General features: G+C 35.6%; 1 protein-coding gene across 2 annotated transcripts in view; it reads right to left on the bottom strand.

Moving 5' to 3' along the window:
* Window positions 1-16,666, bottom strand: part of TRIM23 (tripartite motif containing 23) — a 35,753-nt gene continuing 19,087 nt past the window's right edge. For both annotated transcript variants that reach the window (NM_001080303.2, XM_010816724.4), the window contains 5 exons: window positions 11,577-11,711; window positions 7,082-7,211; window positions 6,467-6,577; window positions 5,080-5,204; window positions 1-2,074 (listed from right to left, as the gene is read on the bottom strand). In NM_001080303.2, coding sequence (NP_001073772.2) covers window positions 1,895-2,074; window positions 5,080-5,204; window positions 6,467-6,577; window positions 7,082-7,211; window positions 11,577-11,711 — 681 coding nt within the window. In that variant the 3' untranslated portion in view covers window positions 1-1,894. The remainder of the gene's footprint in view (window positions 2,075-5,079; window positions 5,205-6,466; window positions 6,578-7,081; window positions 7,212-11,576; window positions 11,712-16,666) is intronic.

The raw sequence follows: 16,666 nt of genomic DNA, 5'->3' as shown, positions 1-16,666 counted from the left end.
TCACAGGCAAATGTAACACTTTATTTTTCACAGTTACTGCAATCAAATATTAATTTAATTCAGAAGTATTATATGCACAAACTACACTTGTAACAGCATGACCTTTTACTTGAAAAATAAAGGATGAAATATTATTTACTTATTTACACACTGCCCATAACTGACAGCCTTTTTTTTAATGCTTTGTTTTCTAAAAGTTTTATTGTTTTAAACGAAATATATTTGAAGAGACTGAACCAAAACAGTGCCACCCAGAAGTCACATCTTGTCATCAGCCATCATAAGGATTTAACTTCATCCTAAAGTATGTGCTCAGTCGTGCCTGACTCTTTGTGACCCCATGGACAGTAGCCCACCAGGCTCCTTTGTCCATGGGATTCTCCAGGCAAGAATACTGGAGTGGGCTGCCATTCCCATCTCCAGGGGATCTTCCCAACCCAGGGACTGAACCCGTGTCTCCTACGATGGGATGTAGAATCTTTATCAAAGAGCCCCCTGGGAAGCACTTCATCTAAAGTATAAAGAGCATTAAAAAAAAAAAACTATAAAACCCAATCTAGGTATTTTTAAATATAAAATTAGACTGCCATAATAAGGGAGTTTCCTTAAAAAAAGAAAAACAGTAAAGAGCGCACACTTTAAATTTTTTACTCACAGACCTGTAATAAATGTGATATAAATTTTTTTCACATTTCTTCTTTTCCTTTTGTAGACATGTTTCTCTCAAACAACCTCTTAAGGCCTTGTCATGAAAATCGTTGATCACATTTTATTGTTTAAATAAATGCACTTATTTTGGGAAGACATTTTAAAGTAATCACTTCCACTGCTTAAATAACTTCTCTTGAGGTAGAGGTAATTTCTACTTAGATCTCTACCTTTTATGTAAGACCAACACTGGCTTCTGTATGTAACTTACTACATTTTACCTATAGTCATTCTCCTTAAGATGCAATATTATTTTTAAAAAACACTACTAGGTACATTATATTGAAAAATAGAAGGACGAATTTAGAACTCTGACCTTGGAAATAATATATCCAGGTACAGCTCTGCAAATCAGTCTTTTCATAAGTGCAGATCAACTAGAATATAACTGACTTTCACAGTTTTTTTATTAATTGTTCTTCAGTGTAGTACTGATCTGACTTCAGGCCTGGTAGGATTACATTTCATTCTAACTCACTGGGTTTTATACAAAAGGCTTTAAGAGAGCTTTAATAAAATACTGTATAAAATATTAATCTTCTCTAGCTTATAGTTCTTAGCATTAAAGATGTCTGTTATACTGAACATTAATCCTATTACCCAAAGATGCAGTTCGGATTTTATTTCATTAAGTCACTGCCTTTTTTGCTACTGAATACTGCCAAAATCCAGTCAAAAGGCACATTAAGAAAGCCATGCTCCACTTGCTTCATAAAAAGGTTCAATGAAACCGCTGGTTCATTAGACACTTGGTTGGCTATTCTTCCTTTGAGTGAATAAACCTTCACCTGCTTTTTCACTGCGACTACTTACTTCCCAATGCTGGATCGAATACTAGTGGATCCCAGTTTTTCATAACAGTAGTACCTACAGTAAGTAGAACGTGCATGTGTGTGTGCTAGATTATCTGTGTGTACACATGTAATCTGAAAAACTTAACAAATGTATGTCTAAAAAATGTATACCCAGTAAGTCCCTGTTTAATCCAATTTAATCTGCTCAATCAGCTATTTATATTTTACTGGTTTTTAAAAGCAATATTGTACTCAATTCCCAATCCAAGATTCCTTTTATATTAATACATACATTGTAAATTAACTATCTTTCAGATGTAGAATTTCTTACATCATATTATGTGCAAAATAACTCTTAACCACAAAACTTTAAACAACTGCTACATCTAAAATCAGGCAACGTCCAACACCCCAGCAGCCACAAGTTGGCGTGAGAGCCAGTCCAGTCCTTCATACAGTCCCATACCACTTCGAGCATCACAGCCCTGAATATACCAGCTTCGGCCACAGCACAATTTATGGAGACTAAGAAGCTCAGTGATTTCGTCTACTGACAGAGCTCCAGCAACATCCTAAAAGATATATACACATAAAAAAAAATTTTCATAAGTCTATGAAAATTAGCATTTTTGTAATTATTGTTATATACAATTCTGCTGGTATCATTTTAACAGAAGCCTAAATTCAACTTTCAGTAATTATTCAGAGATTAATGAGAATAGAAAAAGAATTGTTTTGGTTATAACAGTTTGTAAGAACAGTCTTGTAAAAAAAATATTTGGCTGCATGAGCTCACAGGATCGTCACTGTGTCACGTGGGATCCTTCGTTGTAGCACATGGACTCTAGCTGTGGCACACAGTTTCAGCTGCTCCACAGCATGGGGGATCTTAGTTCCCCACCCAGGGATCAAACCAGCATCCCCTGCACTGCAAGCCAGATTCTTAACCACTGGACCACCAGGCAATAGTCTTGCAATGAAATCAATGAAGGCTGTGCCCCCTGAATGAAAGATACTGCCCGTGTCATTATAAGGCATCTACTTAAAAGGAAATTAATACAGGTATATCGTAAGAAATGGCTCTTACGTAGGGTTTATAAAGAGTTTATTAAACTCTCCCAGGGAATTCTCTGACAGTCCAGTGGTTAGGACTCAATGCTTTCACTGCCAGGGACCCAGGTTCAGTCCCTAGTCAGGGAACTAAGATCCTGCAAGATGTGCAGCAAGGCCAACAACAACAAAAAACTCTCCAAACAGCCCTGAATACCCTTCTTCCCAGAAGCAACCAACAGTAACAACTGCTTTCATATTTTTCCAGAAAACTTCCATGCACACTCATGTAAATGAACAGTACACACTCTAGTTTTTTTTCTTAATACATATATTGAAAATAAAGATACATTTCCATTATTAGAACAAGCAGAAAAAAATTTCCACCAGTATTTTTAACTTCTGTATTGCATTCTACTGTAGGTGTAACATAATTTTCTTAACCAGTCTTATACTGAATATTTAAACTGAAAATATGTGCTTATGTGCTATTACATATACATACACATGGAAGTAAACATATTTTTAAATACATACACTTGCAAAATTATCTCTAAGACAACCTTAGGATACCTGTCTACAGAATACACTACTAGAGATTTACAGGGTAAAAGGGTATATGCATCTAAACCTTTGACAAAGTACTGCCATATTGCCCTCCAAGAAAATCTCACATTAATAACCACACCAGCAGTATATCCATGCCTGAGGATTATCAAACATTTTCATCTTTAACAAGATGATAAGTGGAAAATGGTATTTCACTCTGCCTTATTTGCATATCTTTAATCATAATGTGAAGTATTTCAGTTCTTAATAGCTTGCCTTTTTTTCAAATTAAGGGGAAAATCCTTACTGTCTATCCAACTCTTCCTGCTTATGACATCTAAGCCACTTTATTGCACTAAAAAAAAGCATTCTTATCCTCCTAGAAGCTGTAAAGAATCTTCAGCTGCCACAGTTCGAAAGTATCAGTTCTTCAGCGCTCAGCATTCTTTATGGTCCAACTTTCACATCTGTACATGGCAACCCACTCCAGTGTTCTTGCCTGGAGAATCCCAGGGACAGGGGAGCCTGGTGGGCTGCCATCTATGGGGTCGCACAGAGTTGGACACGACTGAAGCGACTTAGCAGCAGCAGCAGCACTGAAAAAATCATAGCTCTGACTAGATGGACCTTTGTTAGGAAAGTGCTATCCCTGCTTCTTAATAAGTCATCTAGATTTTCATAGCTTTTCTTCCAAGGAGCAAGCATCTTTTAATTTTGTGGCTGCAGTTATTGTCCGCAGTAATTCTGGAGCCCAAGAAAATAAAATTTGTCACTGTTTCCTGTCTATTTTGTCTTCCTGTTTTTCCCTATTTGCCATGAAGTGATGTTCTCAGTTTTTTGAATGTTGAGTTTTAAACCAGCTTTTTCACTCTTCTCTTTCACCCTCATCAAAAGCTCTTTAGTTCCTCTTTGCTTTCTGCCATTAGAGTGGTGTCATCTGCATATCTGAGGTTGTTGATATTTCTCCCATCAACCTTGATTCCAGTTTGTGAGTCATCCAGCCTGGCGTTTCGCATGATGTGACAACAACATACAGCTTGGCGTACTCCTTTCTCAATCTGGAACCAGTCTGTTGTTCCCTGTCTAGTTCTAACTGTCGCTTCTTGTCCTGATACAGGTTTCTCAGGAGACAGGTAAGGTGGTCTGGTATTCCCAGCTCTTTAAGAATTTTCACAGTTTGCTGTGATTCACACAGCAAAGGCTTTAGCATAGTCAGTGAAGCAGAAGTAGATATTTTTCTGGAATTCTTTTGCTTTTTTCTATGATCAAATGGATGTTGGCAATTTGATCTCTGGTTCCTCTGCCTTTTCTAAATCCTACTTGTACATGTGGAAGTTCTCGATTCACGTACTGTTGAAGCCTGGCCTGAAGGATTTTGAGCATTACCTTGCTAGCCTGTGAAATGAGTGCAACCATACAGTAGTTTGACCATTCTTTGGCATAACCTTTCTTTGGGACTGGAATGAAAACTGACCTTTCCAGTCCTGTGGCCACTGCTGAATTTTTCAAATTTGCTGGCATACTGGTCTCCATGATGCTCTCTAAAAATACTCATGTTTTTATTTTTTCTGTCTGTAGTGTTCTTCCCTTCACATACTAACTCAAAGTATTATCTATAATTTCAATTCAAATCCTACTTTTTATAAATCTTAGAGAATACAACCTTTAGAACTACTCTATAATTTTCCATAATACTTTATATTAATATCACTGAAGTCACTTAGCCGTCTTCTTATTAATCTGCACTTAGCAGTCAGTATTAGAAATAAACACTTAACATGCAAACCTAAATACATATGAGTTTCTACCTTATTTCTTTCTGTATACTCCAAGGTACCAAGTATGGCACCTTCCATATAGACTGCATTCAAAATACAGCAGAAACTTTTTATCTACTGAGTTATTTCTCTCAAAATCTTAACAGTTACCTTATAATGAGGAATGCTAAAATAAATATTCTGAAATACAAATGTATTACCTGTTTGTTAGCAAAAATCAGGAGTAAAGCATCTCGGAGTTCTTTTTCTGTTAACAACTTTGCAAGTTCACTGTGTGCTTCACTAACTCTGTCTCTATGACTGCTATCAACAACAAATACAACAGCTATCAAAAAAAAAACAAAAATATACATTTAGTCACTTGTTTAATTTCAGTAAGTGGGCTAAATATTTTAATGTTATATTATGGTGAGTCTACCATCATTATTTTCACAGGAAGGCTGCCTATTATAGGAGCACCCGGCAATAATTAATGATATGATCTCAAGCAGTTCACCTAACTTGTGGTCTATTTTTTCCCCATCTATAACAGGATTTACAACATTTGCACTATCAAACACATATTGCTTTGCATATCATTTAATATTTTTCTCTTAATGAATGAAAATGTACCTCTCATGATCTACGTACTGATGCTACTTCTTTGATTACTTTACTTTGATTACTCTACTTCCTTTACCAAAAGATAGTCTTTTAAAAATAAATAAATCACCAACTTTATCTCTCCAAGGTATTCTCTTTAGGTGCCCGGCACAGCACTTTCCATAATTTTTCTCAAAATACACAGCAGAAACTTCATGAATATCTACTGAATTAACTGTCTTTTGAAATCTTTCCAGTTATCTAATGGCAGCTAAACATCCTAGGCTTTCAACCATTCCTCATGTTCAAAATTCCATTTCTTCCCCTTAATCACTGGCTCATACTAACCTAATGTCAAAAATTTCAAAGTAAAAATTATCTCGTCTTTCTTCTAGGTGGAAAACAGGATGATATATGGACAGAGAGTATGAACATAAGCTTTATGCTGGGGTATAGGAGACAAAATGTACAATTCATTTATGTGAATAAATGCTAAGTGGAATGTATGTCACATAACACAGTTTGGTTAAAATCAAACCACTATGGGTTCTTCTGCTGCTGATAACTAATTGTGAATGGAAGTAAAGGAGTAGAGCTATTGAGAGATTATAATGGGATAAATGTTGAGTTGAATTGAATTGAATACAGCAACAAAACTATACACCACAAATTCTACCCTATACCACAGTATTCCCAATGATTATACTCATATGAACACTAATAATACTCTTTGTTAAGAATACCAAGAGGAAAGTACCCTTAATTGCTTACATGTATAAGATAAATATTAAGTTATGGTTTTTCATGAAATATATCAGAGTATATATCCCAGTCTATCTAGCTTAATTTTCTTAATAGTGTAGGGTGTGCTACCAATATGTAATAATATGGTCATGTATTTAATCAACGCTAAAATATCAGCTTTATTAGCTAAATAAATGCACTGAAAACTGGACTGATATTCTAAAAATTTGAAAAATTAAGATGCAATTTTTATACTCTTACCTTGAGTATTAAGGTAATAATGTTTCCACAATGGTCTTAATTTGTGTTTTCCACCTACATCCCAAATGGTGAACTTTAGATTTTTATATTCTACCGTTTCCACATTAAAACCTGTTAAAAAAAAAAACAAACTTACTTTAATACTGACTTATGAGTGACACGCCAAAAACAGGCAACCCCATTTGTACCTGTGACTTACAAATCATCTTCATACAGTACTATCTAACCAACTCCACTTGTAATAAACATACAGGGGGAAATGTATACTTTTAACCAGGGCTAGCCCTCTAATCCAGTAGAGTCCTTAAGACCTTGACAGCTGAGTACCAGCTCTGCAACACTACCACCTCCTCATCCCTAATTTTCAGCCAGAGTCATCAATATTTTATTCCTTCCAACTGTCCCACCAATATTCTATTATTTCTTACTATCCCCCCTCAATCCACATTTCAATCCCACAGTCACTGAACCTCACATTTTTCCTCTGAAATGCTAATGTCTTACAGCCAATCTCCACATCAGACGGGCATAAAGTAAGGCCCTGAGAACTCATCTGTAAGTTAGGGTTTTTTCCTATAAAATATTCACTAAGGTAAAAGCAATACGCATACTTACCAATTGTTGGAATAGGCTGCATGAACTCATCCTGTTTTAATTTAAACAAAATAGTAGTTTTTCCAGCACCATCTAATCCTAATGTAACAACTCGAATTTCCATTTTGGGTCCAATGTGAACTCTATTGTCCTAAAATTTTTTTAAAAATAAATCTTTTAATTTTGATATGGAGTAAAAGTACTAGCACTTACACTTTTATTTATAAAATACCTTTGTTAATTACTTTGTCTCCTACTCATTCCTCAATCCATTAAAATCAGTTCTATTCCCATATTAAAATACCCTGATTCTGATATTTACAAAGAGGAAATGTATCCTCACTGCTTTATTAAATCTTGGCTTAATAAAACTTATTACATACTATGTAAGCTAAAAAATACACACACACACACTTATTTTTCCCAGATTTTCTAGCTCAACTGAATCTTCTTTAAATAAGATTTTTCATGCTGTGCTAAATATATTAATTAAAAATAAAAAGTGATGCTTACTTCCTATAAATATTCACTGTTAACAATTTCACATGTATTCCTCCAGACATCTTCCTGTGCATCATACACTGGTTGACATACACAAGGCAGACACACTTAAAAAAAAAATACACACTGCAACTCACTTTTTACACTCAATAGTACCTTACGGAATCCTTTCATTTCAAACATATAAAACTACTTTTTTTCTTTCAATTGCTTTATTATATTCCATTTACCATTTGACCAATCCTCATTGACAAATATTTGATCATCTCTGATATTTTTATATTATAAATAATACTGCAATGAACATACTTGTTCAATTTCTAGCTGCATGACTGCTCTGCCTCACTTCACCCATGTATAAAATGGGCATTAAAAATAGACTAAAGTCCTAGAGGGGTGGGATGGGGTAGCAATGTGGAAAGGAAGTTCAAGAGGGAGGGGACACATGCATACCTATGAGTGATTCATGTTGATATATGGAATAAACCAATACAATATTGCAAAGCAATTATCCTTCAATTAATTTTTTTAAATAGACCAAACTTCATAGGATTTTTGCAAGAATTAATTTTTAAAACATGGGTAATTTGGACTCATGGATTTGGGAGAGAAAACAACAATGAAGAAAAGTGAAAAGACCCTAAGAGACACATCGGACTGGGAGTCTCAGAAGGAGAATACAGAAATAAAGGGGCAAAGAGATCTTACTTGAAGATATAATGGCTGAAAACTTCCTAATCTGAGGAAAGAAATGGACATAAAAATCCTAGCTCAATGCATTCCAACTAGGATAAATGCAAAGAGACCCACATTAAGATACATTATAACCCAACTGTCAAAATTCAAAAACAGATAATCTTGAAAGCAACAAGAAGAAATGACTAATCACAGAAAGGGAGCTTCCATAAGACTATCAACAAATTTCTCAGCAAAAACACTGCAGGCCAGAAGGAATGGGATGATATAGTCAAAGTGTTGAAAGAAAAAGGCTTCAACTAGGAATGCTATATATAGCAAAACTGTCCTTCAAAAATGATGGGAAAAAAAATCAAGATTTTCCTAGAAAAACAAAAGCTGAGGAAGTCATTATCACTAGACCTGCTCAAAAAGAAAAGCTAAAGGAGTCCTTCAAACTGAAATGAAAGGTTGTCAGCAATATGAAGTCATATGAAAATCTAAAATGGTAACAATAACTACAGGGACAAATAGTAACCTGCATTATTATAATTTGGGTGAATAAATTTAATTCTTCATGGAAATGAAATAACAAACACATTAAAAGAAACTATAAGCCTATGCTAATAAGTGTATAGTATATAAAGATATAATTTGTGACATCAATAACATAAAGTACAGGGGGTGGAGCTGTGGAGAAATAGAATTTTTGTATGCAGTTGAAGTTAAATTGTTATCAATTTAAAACAGAATGTTACAACTAAGATATTTTATGTAATTGTAATGGTAACTTTAAACACACACACAAAAATCTATAGAATATAAACAAAAGGAAATGAGAAGGAACTCAAACCATGACACTAAAAAAAAAAAATCAATAAAACATAAAAGGCAATGAAAGAGGAAAGGTAAAACAAAAAAAAGTATCAAGTTAGGCAGAAAATGAACAAAATGACAATAGTAAGGGTCACCTAACAATAATTACTTTAAATATAAATAGACTTAACTCTCCACTCAAAAGACATAGTGTGACCTAATGGGTGAAAAACCAAGATCTAAAAATATTCTGTTTACAAAAGAGGTTCACTTTATATCTAAGGAAACATACGTTTGAAAGTGAAAGGATGGTAAAAATGCTAATTTCTTTGGGATGCAAATCATACCCAAAAGAAAGCAGGGCTGGCTATCCTAGTATCAGACAAAATAGATTTTTAAGTCAGAAACTGTCAGAGACAAGTTCATTATATAATGGAAAAATGGAAGGTTTATAAAGAATATATAATAATTCTAAATATCTGGATTATAAATAAGTAGAGTAAAGCCCTAAACATGAGAACCAAAGCTATAAAACTCATAGAACAGCAGAAAAGCTTCATGACATTGGATTTAGCAATGATTTTCTTGGATATGACATAAAAAACAATCAACAGAAGCAAAAATAGATAAATGGGACTAGATCAATGTTAAAAGCTTTTGTGAATCAGAGGACACAATCAATAGAGTGAAGAAGAAAACTATGGGAGAAGATACTTGCAAATCATGTGTCTGATAATGGATTCATATACGGAATATATAAAGGACTCCTACAACTCAACAACAAAAAGTCAGATAGAAACAGAAAAACAGGCAAAAGGACTTGTAAAAAATTCTCCACAGAACTGATCAAGAAGCACATGAAAAGATGCTTAACATCACTGATCATCAGAGAAATGCAAATCAATACCACAATAAGATATCACTTTACACCAATCAGGATGGCTACTATCAAAAACAAAACAGATAAGAATAAGTGAAAATGTGGAGAAACTGGAATCCTCATGCACTTTTGGTGGGATTTAGATCATGTGATGCAATACTAAGCAAAGAGTATGACATTTCCTCAGAAAATTAAAAACAGAACTACTATATGAACCATTAGTCCCATTTCTGGTATTTATCCAAAAGAATTGGAAACAAAGCCTGAAAGAGATGTCTATACAATCATGTTCACAGCAGCACTCTTCACAGTAACCAAGAGGTAAAGTAACCCAAATATCCACTGATAGATGAATGTATACACAAAATGTGGCATATACAAACAATGAAATATTTAGACTTAAAAGGATATTCTGTCATATACTACATCATAGGTGAACTCTGAGGACATAAAACTAAGTTAAATAAACCCAATCACAAAAAGACAAATACTATCCACATATACACTAAATTTAGAGTACTCAAATTTAAAGCAACAGAAAGTAGAACACTGGATACCAGCATATGAGGAGAAGCAGGGAATAGGGGAGTGGTCGTTTATAAGGTATAGTTTAAGTTTTTCAAGATGAAAAATTTCTGAAAATGTTTCACACAATGTGAATATACTTAACAATACTGAACTATACACTTAAAAAATGGTTAAGATGGTAAAAAATTTTGTGTTTTTTACCAGAATAAAAAAATGGACATACTCACAATCAAGTACCTTGTAGATGTAAAAGGGAATGAAAAAGGTCACTATATAGTGCTAAGGAGTGACCTTTAGGATGTACCCTCAAATTAAAATGCAAGGTGGAGAAGTGAGTACAGTACTCTACCTTTAAATGGCTGGAGCGTACATGCAAACATATTTCTCTTATTTTTTTAAATGATGAAAAAACTAAGAAAAATTCTTAATAGGTTTCTATGGAGAAGGGAAGAAAAGGATGGAGGGGTCAGGAATTTAAGTTAGACTTCACTGAATGCACTTTGCTTTGTAGATATGACTCCAGACCATGTGAATGCTTCACATAATTATAAAACAAGATTAAAAACAATTTTAAAGGCACTCAAAAAAAGCAAAATGAAACACATGTACCTTTTGAAATTAGGGGTATCCATTTGAAAAGAGACCAAAACATATCAAAAAATGCCAAATACAGTCTCAGACCTAAAAAAATTTATTTAACAATCTAGGAAATTTGAATACTAATTTGATAGTGGGTAATATTAAAGATGTATTTAATTTCTTAGGTGTGGTAATGGTATTTTGATCGTGTTTTAAAAATTATTTGATGTTGGGATGAAATATGTTGAGATTTGTTTCAAAATAACCTGGGAGACTGTAGGTAGAAAGAGACTGGGAGAAGTGTAGGTGAAATAAAAAGTTTTTAACTGTTCAAGTAGGTGGTGATGAGTACAGGAAGATTCATTACACCACCTTCTATTTTCCACTGATAAAGTTTTCTTTTTTAATCCTATGGTTCATTAATTTCTTAGTTGTCTCTTCAAGCTAATTACCATGGAAGGTAAAACAATTATGATTTAATTGTGAACAATTATGTGTTCAAAAACACACCTAAAAATGAAGTACAGAATGCATTACCTTTGTAAAAGTGACAGGGATGCTGGCATCCAACTGAATGTGATCTGCAATTTCTGTAAACTGCTGCTGCTGCTTTTGCAATGTTTCCAGTAACCTTGTAATTTCTTGTTTTGCCAAGACAACTCTACAATCATCCTAGAAAGGAGAAGATGATATTTCTTATAAACCTTTTAAAGAAACGAGGAAAAGAGATATCACTAAAACTCAAGAAAAGCTCATTTAACAGTATAGTATTCAAAGTTAGCTGCTGAAGACTCGATGCTTTTGAATTGTGGTGCTCGAGGAGAAGACTCTTTACAGCCCCTTGGACTGAAAACAGATCAAACCAATCAATCCTAAATGAAATCAACTGTGAATATTCACTGGAAGGACTCATGCTGAAGCTGAAGCTCCAATACTTGGGCCACCTGATGCAAAAAGTTAACTCACAGGAAAAGGCCCTGATGCTGGGAAAGACTGAATGCAAAAGGAGAAGAGGACAGCAGAGGATGAGATGGTTAGACAGCATCACTGACTCAACAGACACGAATCTGAGCAAACTCTGGGAGACAGTGGAGGACAGAGGATCTTGGCATGCTGTAATTCATGGGGTCACAAGAGTTGGACATTTAACAACAAAAAAGTTAATTTATGTGTAAATCTGACTAAGATAACAATAGTCAGACATTAATAAATAATTTAAGAGCCCATCAGCATAAGAATAGATAAATAATTTTATACTCACAAATGCAACACTATCACAATAAAAATGAACTACAATTACATTTTGACAAAATGAATTTCACATGAAATAAGAGTAGACATGACATGAAGAGTTCTAATTGTATTAATTACAATAAAATTGTAATAAGAATTATTATTATACAATAATATTGTATATATTAATATTGTAATAATATTAATAATTGTATATATAATTATATACAATAATAATTGTAATAAGTATTATTATACAATAATATTGTATATATCATTGATAATGTATTAATATTAATAATAATTATATATATAATTATTATATACAATAATTGTAATAAGAATTGTTATTATAAAAGTGGGTAATAATAATAATTGCCCACTTTTATTAATTACCAAAACAGGCAAAAACAAAGTATACATTAGAAATCAGGATAGTGGTTCATCCTTAGGAGGAAAGGCAGGTAGTTACTAGAAGAGAGTCTGAGGGGCTTCTGGGGTCCTGGTAATGCCCTGTTACTGGATCTGGATGCTGGTTACATAGCAATGTCCAGTCCTAAAATGCAGCAAGTTGAATGCATATGCACATAGTTCTATGTGTTTGTATAGTACTCCTATAAAAGTTTTTCACAATAATGAAAGATATACACGAATTGGTTCCAAAAACAAAGGACTAAAGGTCAAACTGTGATGTCTCTGTCTCACTCTAGAGTCCCAGGCTCTTTCCTTCCTGTTGCTTAAATATTATTCCAGAAATATTCTATACATATGCCAATGTATTCTTCATAAGATACAGATTTTCCAACAATATATAAGCTCCATGAAAGAAATAGCATTGTCAGTTTTTGCTCACTACTGTATATTCGTATGAAAAGAAAGAAAGTGAAAGTTGCTCAGTAGTGTCCGACTCTTTGTGACCCCATGGACTATGCAGTCCATGGACTTCTCCAGGCCAGAATACTGGAGTGGGTACCCTCCCCCTTTTCCAGGGGATCTTCCAAACCCAGGGATCGAACCCAGGTCTCCTGCATTGCAGGTGGATTCTTTATACCTGAGCCAAGAACAGCTGACTCAAGGGCTTCCCTTGAGTCGGAAAGCCCAAGAACACGAGTGGGCAGCCTATCCCTTCTCCAGGGGATCTTCCAAACCCAGGAATCAAACTGGGGTCTCCCGCATTGCAGGTGGATTCTTTACTAACTGAGCTACGAGGGAAGCCATATTCATATGAGGTGATAGCAATCTGGTTGTTCCAATCCCCAGAAAAAAAATTTGAAGTCTTTCTTGTCTTCTCCTTCCTCATTCTCACATGTACTTGTCAACAAATCCTACTAGATACCCAAAATCTGGGTACTTCTAGCCCCTACTATCCAAGCTACTATTCTCTCTCACTTGGAATGCCACAATAGTCCCTAACTATTGAACTCCTTCCTTCTCTTTGCCATTTGTCATATCAGCCAGATCCTTTCAAGTAAGATTAAATCATTCTTGTGCTCAAAACCTCACAATGGCTTCTCCAATTCAATTAGTAAAAGTTCAAGTTCTTCCAACGGCCCAAAGGCTCTCCTTATATATAATTCCCGATTTCCTTGCATTTCAGCTCCTATTACTCTCTCCATCACTTATTACTATCCATTACGGCCATACTGCCCTCTTTTGCTGTTCCTCAAATACACAAGGCATGTCACCTTAGGGTTTTCGCACTAACCATTTCCTCAACTGAAATCTTCTTCATTAAGAAGAGATAGTTCCCTTCACCTTCTTCCCATTTGAGTCTGAGTAAATCTCACCTTCTCTCAATGATGCTTCAGTTCAGTTCAGTTCAGTTCAGTCGCTCAGTCATGCCCGATTCTTTGCGACCCCATGAATCGCAGCACACCAGACCTCCCTGTCCATCACCAACTCCCGGAGTTCACTCAAACTCACATCCATCAAGTCAGTGATGCCATCCAGCCATCTCATCCTCTGTCGTCCCCTTCTCCTCCTGCCCCCAATCCCTCCCAGCATCAGAGTCTTTTCCAATGAGTCAACTCTTCACATGAGGTGGCCAAAGTACTGGAGTTTCAGCTTTAGCATCATTCCTTCCAAAGAAATCCCAGGGCTGATCTCCTTCAGAAGGGACTGGCTGGATCTCCTTGCAATCCAAGGGACCCTCAAGAGTCTTCTCCAACACCACAGTTCAAAAGCATCAATTCTTCGGCGCTCAGCCTTCTTCACAGTCCAACTCTCATATCTACACATGACCACAGGAAAAACCATAGCCTTGACCAGACGGACCTTTGTTGGCAAAGTAATGTCTCTGTTTTTGAATATGCTATCTAGGTTGGTCATAACTTTCCTTCCAAGGAGTAAACATCTTTTAATTTCATGGCTGCAGTCACCATCTGCAGTGATTCTGGAGCCAAAAAAAATAAAGTCTGACACTGTTTCCACTGTTTCCCCATCTATTTCCCATGAAGTGATGGGACCGGATGCCATGATCTTCGTTTTCTGAATGTTAAGCTTTAAGCCAACTTTTTCACTCTCCACTTTCACTTTCACCAAGAGGCTTTTTAGTTCCTCTTCACTTTCTGCCATAAGAGTGGTGTCATCTGCATATCTGAGGTTATTGGTATTTCTCCCAGCAATCTTGATTCCAGCTTGTGTTTCTTCCAGTCCAGCATTTCTCATGATGTACTCTGCATAGAAGTTAAATAAGCAGGGTGACAATATACAGCCTTGACGTACTACTTTCCCTATTTGGAACCAGTCTGTTATTCCATGTCCAGTTCTAACTGTTGCTTCCTGACCTGCATACAGATTTCTCAAGAGGCAGGTCAGGTGGTCTGGTATTCCCATCTCTTTCAGAATTTCCCACCGTTGATTGTGATCCACACAGTCAAAGGCTTTGGCATAGTCAATAAAGCAGAAATAGATGTTTTTCTGGAACACTCTTGCTTTTTCCATGATCCAGAGGATGTTGGCAATTTGATCTCTGGTTCCTCTGCCTTTTCTAAAACCAGCTTGAACATCAGGAAGTTCACGGTTCACATATTGCTGAAGCCTGGCTTGGAGAATTTTGAGCATGACTTTACTAGCATGTGAGATGAGTGCAATTGTACAGTAGTTTGAGCATTCTTTGGCATTGCCTTTCTTTGGGATTGGAATGAAAACTGACCTTTTCCAGTCCTGTGGCCACTGCTCAGTTTTCCAAATTTGCTGGCATATTGAGTGCAGCACTTTCACAGCATCAATTTTAAGGACTTGAAATAGCTCAACTGGAATTCCATCACTTCCACTAGCTTTGTTCGTAGTGATGCTTTCTAAGGCCCACTTGACTTCACATTCCAGGATGTCTGGCTCTAGGTCAGTGATCACACCATCGTGATTATCTGGGACATGAAGATCTTTTTTTGTACAGTACTTTTTTTGTACAGTTCTTCTGTGTATTCTTGCCACCTCTTCTTGATATCTTCTGCTTCTGTTAGGTCCATACCATTTCTGTCCTTTATCGAGCCCATCTTTGCATGAAATGTTCCCTTGGTATCTCTAATATCCTTGAAGAGATCTCTAGTCTTTCCCATTCTGTTGTTTTCCTCTATTTCTTTGCACAGATCGCTGAAGAAGGCTTTCTTATCTCTTCTTGCTATTCTTTGGAACTCTGCATTCAGATGCTTATATCTTTCCTTTTCTCCTTTGCTTTTCGCTTCTCTTCTTTTCACAGCTATTTGTAAGGCCTCCCCAGACAGCCATTTCGCTTTTTTGCATTTCTTTTCCATGGGGATGGTCTTGATCCCTGTCTCCTGTATAATGTCACGAACCTCACTCCATAGTTCATCAATGATGCTTACCCTATTTCAAAATGCAATGTGCTATATCTTCACATTTTTTCTTTTTCCCTTAGCTCTTAATCACTTTTTAACATACTATATAATTTACTTATTAGAAATGGTTATGGTTTATTGTCTGTCTCTTGCTAAGTTGCTAACTCCACAAGATTATGGCTTTTGGCCTATTTTGCTTATTGATGTATTCCATGTACCTAGAATTTACGTGGCACATAGCAGGCACACAAAAAAATGTCTGACTCATAAATAAATCCTAACCAAGCAGCATCACGCCTTGAACTTAGACGATGCATCAATTGTTTTGGAAGGGAGGGATGATTACATTTTATCCTCAAAATTGGTAATAAATATGTGCTATTCCATCCATTCCTCGTTCAGGTATCTCTGCGGCAGGAACTTTTAAGACTACTGGCTGAGATTAGGGTTCTGTGGCCATAAATCAGAATAAAACTAATAAGTCCATATGAAGAATGAATCCAAGGCTCCAATTTCATTTGCATTAAAACAGTGAGATAATACCATGTCATTAACATTTATCAGTCACTGACAAAATGCTTCAGAAACTCTAAA

The sequence above is a fragment of the Bos taurus genome, chromosome 20 (assembly GCF_002263795.3).
Source record: "Bos taurus isolate L1 Dominette 01449 registration number 42190680 breed Hereford chromosome 20, ARS-UCD2.0, whole genome shotgun sequence".
Classification (NCBI taxonomy): domain Eukaryota; kingdom Metazoa; phylum Chordata; class Mammalia; order Artiodactyla; family Bovidae; genus Bos; species Bos taurus.
This window is presented reverse-complemented; position numbering and strand designations above follow the sequence as displayed.